The sequence below is a fragment of the Halyomorpha halys genome, unplaced genomic scaffold (genome assembly GCF_000696795.3).
Source record: "Halyomorpha halys isolate HHAL.00 unplaced genomic scaffold, Hhal_1.1 Scaffold2266.1, whole genome shotgun sequence".
NCBI classification, from domain to species: Eukaryota; Metazoa; Arthropoda; class Insecta; order Hemiptera; family Pentatomidae; genus Halyomorpha; species Halyomorpha halys.
In genome coordinates this window covers 35,416-42,240 of record NW_027113041.1, presented here as the reverse complement: position 1 = coordinate 42,240, position 6,825 = coordinate 35,416, and the positions used below count along the sequence as shown (strand labels likewise).

Below are 6,825 nucleotides of genomic sequence, written 5' to 3'. Positions count from 1 at the left end.
CTCTTACCTTGGTATGGGAGTTACACTTCCTTTAAATTGATTTAATATTTTCAAATTTTCATCCAACAACAAATCTTGTTGTCCGATTATCTTCTCTTGCTCAGATCATATACCTTGAGATATCTTTCTTTTTTAATCCAGAAGCTTTAAGAGAATCAATTTATTTTTATGGAAGTCCCAACAGTTAACATACTATAAATCAATACATTAGTTATAATTTAGAGTTCAATATAGATTAGGTTTAAATCAGGTACTATAATAATGTCATTATACCTTCTCATATTTTGTGAAAGGCAATTTTCATAACAACAAATAAGAAAAAAATATGTATTACAAATAATATCACAAATTTTCAATATAAAAGTTTTAAAAAAGAAATAAATATTTGAACAATTCATTTATATTGTAGTAATATACAAGTAATAACAAAATACAATAATCTTTTTATTTTCCTTAGATAATTAACAATTACAAAATAAATCAACATTAAAATAAACATATATACAAAATAATTAGGTAATTTCATAAAAGTAAAACTATTTCTTTTTTTATTTGATTATTTATTTTTTTTTCATTTTTTGTTTTTTCCTTGCTTTTTCCTCTTGCTCTTTTCTAATATCCTCCAAATCTTCCATTATACCTAAAATAAAATATTAAATATAGCTTACGCAATAGAAAAAAACAGCTAAATTTAAAAATAACAAAAACTGATTTTGACACTGTTAAAAATTATCCTGAAAAGTGAACCGACCATTTGGTCTTTTTTGCCAGCTTCTAAAGGCTACCTAAAGGGTTCCCATTCTCCTTAAATGGGGAAATACAGATCCATTTAGTTGGATAACTATAAAATAATTATTAGTAGCTCCAGGTAGAAATTAAGTCCATACAAGAGAAAACATGGTTTTCTACCATCAAGCTTACATAATGTTACAAAATAATAAAAAAATTGTAAAGAGTAATATAAACATAATATAAGTAAAATTTCCTATCAAGATTACTGAATGATGATTGACAACTGAAACCATAACTATGAGCTATGTGTTTACTTCTTAATTATTTATGATATATAAATTAAAAAATGTGGTGCGGAGCGAGAATCACACAACTTTCACTTACCATCCAACAACATACATCCCCAAATTTTGTGTAAACTGGTATGCCCATATGAAAGTTATTGGTATTTTTGTGATTTTCAAAAAAAAAAAAAAAAAATAGGAAAGGCGAAAAATTTTTATTTTTCTGTTGCTATAAAATTGTTGTTTCTCGATGTGGGGATAATGAATAGATATTTGTTACCTGCCAAAAATACAACAGTTTAACAAAGATAACGTAGCTGTAATGCGACCTGTAAAGTTTGGGTGGTCCCGACTCTTTCCTTCTGAATCGGATTCTTTTATTTTCTTCTTTATAAAATTCTTTAATATTTTGTATTTTTATATGGTCAAACATTATTTACATTGAAAACTTTTTTTTTTAAATAAATAAAACTAAAGGAAAACTTTAGAGGAGGATTTAAAAAAAAACACATTTACACTCAGTCAGATTATTTTAATGAGGATAAGATCTATCAAAATTGAAGATCATTGAATCATACATTGAAACACCAACTTTAATCAAAATTGTTAGTCTTTTTTGAGAAAATAAAGAAAAAATATGAAAAGTCAAATCTATGAAGATACGCTACTGGTCAGTCGATTTCATCGAAAAAGTTGTTATCATATCCTAGGCAAATACTCTCCTCAAATATGCAACTTCTGTGTCATATAACTTTTCATTTACAAGTTAGATTGTTCACACACACAGGATGCCACCAATTGAGTTGATCGCCAATAAGAGGAGGCCCTCTTACAATAGTGTTGACCATATTCCCAGAGATGAATTAAGAAAGGAGACTATAAGAAAATGGACACATAGCTGGAATATGGCATTCAGTGGAAGGTGCACGCACAGGCTGGTGCCCAACATTGAGGCCTGGGTGAATAGGATCCACGGGGAGGTAAACTATTGTATCACTCAGTTTATCACAGAGGATGGTTGTTTCCAAGCCTACCAGTATAGGTTTGATGACACTGAAGAATGTCCATTGTGGCCAGGAATGGAAGAGAGTGCAGAACACATTTTCTTCTTCTGTCCCAGCTTTCATGAAGAAAAGAGTGAGCTCCGACGTGTCTGCAGCTCAGACCCAACAACAGATAATATCGTCAACATTATGCTGCTAAACCACGATTACTGGATGGCAGGCCAACGATTCGCCACACAGGTGATGCAAAAGTTAAAAAATGAGGAGAAAGAAGGGCGAACCAGGAGATAGCCAAAAACAATGAGGCAGCACTCAGCCACTCACCCCCTTTATGTAATGCCTAACGGTGGTCTCGTGGAGAGGAATGAACAGATGAACATGGTTCTAGTGAGTATAAGTCCCACACACGGATAGGTATGGTCCTATCCGTGTCTTTTGAAGATTTCCACCAACCCTCATAAAAAATAAAACACATACACACACTTTACGAGAATAAAAAAAGCAGGCACTGTGGATGACGCTTACATGTTTCCAGAGAAGAAGAGCAAAAAATAACCATCAACCAGTGGCAGCATCGTTGGGAGGCTGCAGATTCTGGGAGGTGGACTTGCAGGTTAATACACAGTGTGGGCTCGTGGTATGGCTGCCAGCATGGTGAAATGGATTTTTACATAACCCAATTATTAACCGGACATAGATGCTTTAGAGCCTACCAGAACAGATTCAAAATGGACAACAGCGCAGAATGCCCTGGATATCAGAAGGTCTAGGAAACAGCAAAGCACGTGTTTTTTCTTGTATTAGGTTTTCTCAGGAGAGAAGCAAATTGCAGAGAGTGTGTGGAGGATGCATTACACCAGAAAATGTGGTGAGCTATATGCTACTCTCAGACCAGCATTAGAAAGCAGTGAAGAGATTCACCAAAGTTGTACTCAAGAGGTCGAGAGAGGAAGAGAGGGCTAGAAGATGTGACAAGCATGGAAACGTGAAAATAATGTGAAGAAAGCGAGGCGGCACTCAGCCATGTCCCTCCATGAAGTAATGCCTAGTGGCGGTCCCATGGAGAGGAATAAACAGGTGTAGGGCGGTGGTTTTAGTAGGTAAAAATCCCACATGCGGATAGGTACAGGCCTAGTAAAAAAAAAACTTTGCTAGACTAGTTTTTTTGGACTTAGGGAACCTAAAACATGTATTCCCGCTAAAAACTCGAATTTGAAGTTTTGAACTTTCTCTTACAATATATTCCAAATAATTGACAGTAAAAAACAGTCAACTATTACCATCTCTAACTTGAAATAAGAGTATGTTAATGAGACATTAGTTTCCCAGGAATTATAGGTCTAAATTTGTAGGTACATAATAATTCTATCTTAGCTCTTTTATATTGATGAAACATTAAAATTTATATAAAACCAACCATTTTAGCAAAAGTTTCATTGTTTCCTTCATAGTTTTGAATTCAATACTGTAATACAGAGCCTAAATTATGTTAAAAGAAAACATAACATGAAAAACTAATAAACTAAAACTTTTTTTGAATAATCACAACTAATTGTAATAATAAAGGAGACTTAAAGCATTGTAACATCCATCTATTACAAGTACACATATTGTAAAGATAATAAACTTCTCACAAATTTAGGTTGACCACAAAATTCATTGACCAGAATGATTTGAAATGTTTTCTAGTTTAATAAACTATTTTCACAACTTTCCCACAATCTCTATCTTAATCTTAATCACTAAGAGAAACAATGAAACACAAAAATAAACAAAAACAAATTTACTTTGATTATGCAATAGGGATTTATTCTTAATTTAACCATATATAGAAAGAAATGTCTGCTTTCACCATCAGTACTCATTTAGCAAGTACACTAGGCAACTTTTTAAAATGCCTTTTACTAATACATACTTGTAAAAATTAGGGAAGGATTTAACTCTTTTAGAGTTAGGCCATTCTCAGAGTAATAGCTTGATCATAATGCCAGAGAAGAGGCACTGGAGGAGGTCATGTTAAAAGAACTACTCTTCAACATGACTGACATTTGAGAACGCAGACTACTAAGTAACAGTGTTCAACAGCTCGACCACTGCAAAGTCTTTTTTAAGACTCAACAGGATTCCTTATTTTGACTCAAATAGTAATAAACTCTTCAATATTTAATCTGTGACTAAGGTTGTACTTATGTTCTTATCAAGGAAATAAATAAGTACAAAATATAAGAAGAAGTAAGGTTCCTTTCCTTGAAAATAAAATAAATAAGTAACAAACTCCCTCCACAAAGTCAGTGTGATGGCAAGAAGTCCAGTTAGGAGGGACTTTTAACAAGACAACAGAGAGCAGTGTTTCTCCAATGGGCTCATAAATAAATTGAGGAATGGGTTTTTTTGCTTCAATATTACATTATGGGCCTTATTAGGAGTGTGAAACATTGATGTGAATCTTTAATGCAAAGCAGAGGAAGCCCTACATCTAACTAAGAAAGTTTATAATTAAAAATTGAAAATTTAATTTTTCGTAATTATCTATTATTTTTTTTCAGCACTCATTTTTTTTAAAAAAGCATTCCACTTCAATTTATGAGTAGTTTATTATATTTATTAAAATATTTTCTGGCTACAATCAAATAACTTTGAGAATTATTCCAATACAGTTTTTTAAGCAAGTATAGCTTCTCTGTTAAATCATCTATTTACTTAAAAAATATAAGTGTTGGCACTTACCAATTTTGGTACTGACATATTCTTCCCGCATTTGCTGAGCAAAATTTGACTCCATGCATTCATCTTCATCATCATCATTCAAATACCTATAAATAAAAATATATTTTAATAATTGATAAAGAAGCATACAATAATTTGTTTTCCCCTTAATAAGTGATATAATTCATTTAACAAAATATTGGAAATATTAGGTTTTTTTTTAGTATTGCAAAATTCTTTAATTAATAATAAATAAATAGGTGATGGCGAAATGTAAAACTTCCCTCAATTGATCTATTTGCAAAATCATAATAAAGAATGCACTATACTATTCTCCAAACCTATAATAAGCAGAGGCAACAATATGTCCAAATTTAATACCTGGTAGGTCTCACAGATAAAAAACCTTTAAAATCAAAATACAGTTTACACATTAAACTCTGAAATTTGTAAAAAGTATATATTGAAGAAATGCCTAAAAGCTAAAGACAAGAATCACCCATCCAAAACAATTTTAATATATACACAGATATGACAAGTATAAGAGCTGTTTTGAAAAATGGTAAAATCAAGGACATAAAGTAGCATGCACTAGTAGATTTTATGTAGCATGGAGTAGATTTTATCAAAAATATTACTGTAATATCCCAGACATATGACTTATTCCTTTTGATTCAGGGTGTCAAAATATACAGACTATTTTGTGAGATTTGGATATTTAAACTCAGTGGGCCTTAAAACAGGTATTTCAATTGAAAATTCAGGTTAGAAATTTTTTAAATAAAAATTTTTTGAGGTTACAAAACTTCCAATTTGAAAGCTTGAATGAGTAAATCGAAAATCCAATCAATACTGATTTGTTTTTTTTTTTTGACAGAAGGGGAATTGTCCACAAAGAATTTGATCCTCCAGGACAAACTGTTAACCAAATTTTTTATAAAAAGGCCCTTGAAAGGCTCAGAAAAAGGGTCCTTCGCATGAGACCAGACATTGTAGACAAATGGATGCGTCCCATGTCACACTGCTCTTTCCATACCAGAACTTTTGACCTCAAAAGGCATTCCTGTGGTTCCCCAGCCCCCCTATACACTAGGGATGGGATATCGAAAGAAAAATATCGATATTATATCAGAACTAAAATATCAAAAATTTAAAGAATTAAAGTAACGATAATTATAAAATGGATAACATAGCAAGACATATTTTATGTCTTACCTAATCAAAATACATAAGAAACTCTTAATTACTATGAAACAAAGTAACACCACGACAACCATAACAAATATAAACTAAAATATAATTGTTTTATGAAGAAAATTAAACTTTTAACAAGTTATGGTAGAAAAGAGAGAACAGTTAAAGTGTGACAAGATTTCCTATATGAAATTATGAGGTTTAAAGTACATGAATATGGGACAGTGGTCCCGAAACGTTGTACCATGTTATGATAATTTAATACAAATTACATTCAACTGGAAGTTATTAACCTCAAAAAAATTTTTATGAATTGACTCACCAGACTTCCTAAAGAGAAAATCCAGATTAGAAATATCGATATTTTATTTTGATAATTACATATTTTTTTCGATATTTTACATTGATGTTATATCGATATGGAATATAAACAACAATATTCCAATATTATTTTATCGAAATATCGACATTTTGTTTGAAATGACTAAAATATTATATAGAGATTTTAAAATAGGAATATCGATATTTTATTTTGATAATTACATATTTATTTCGATATTTTGTATTATTGTAATATTGATATGGTATATGAGAACAATATTCCGACATTATTTTATCGGAATATCGATATTTTATTTTGAAATTACATATTTATTTTGATATTTTACACTAATGTAATATCGATATGGAATATAAGCAACAATATTCCGATATTATTTTATCGAAATATCGATATTTCGTTTAAAAAGACTAGAAAATTGTATAGAATAATTAAAAATGGAATATCGATATTTTATTTTGATAAATACATATTTATTTCGATATTTTGTATTATTGTAATATTGATGTGATATATATGAACAATATTACGATATTATTTAATCAAAATATCAATATTTTGTTTA

At 30.5% G+C, this 6,825-nt stretch overlaps 1 protein-coding gene across 1 annotated transcript in view; it reads right to left on the bottom strand.

Moving 5' to 3' along the window:
• Positions 1-382: 382 nt before the first annotated feature.
• Positions 383-6,825, bottom strand: part of LOC106691342 (protein SPT2 homolog) — a 21,698-nt gene continuing 15,255 nt past the window's right edge. Inside the window, exons 7-8 of the mRNA XM_067050674.1 lie at positions 4,748-4,833; positions 383-640 (exon numbers count right to left, since the gene is read on the bottom strand). Coding sequence (XP_066906775.1) covers positions 561-640; positions 4,748-4,833 — 166 coding nt within the window. The 3' untranslated portion in view covers positions 383-560. The remainder of the gene's footprint in view (positions 641-4,747; positions 4,834-6,825) is intronic.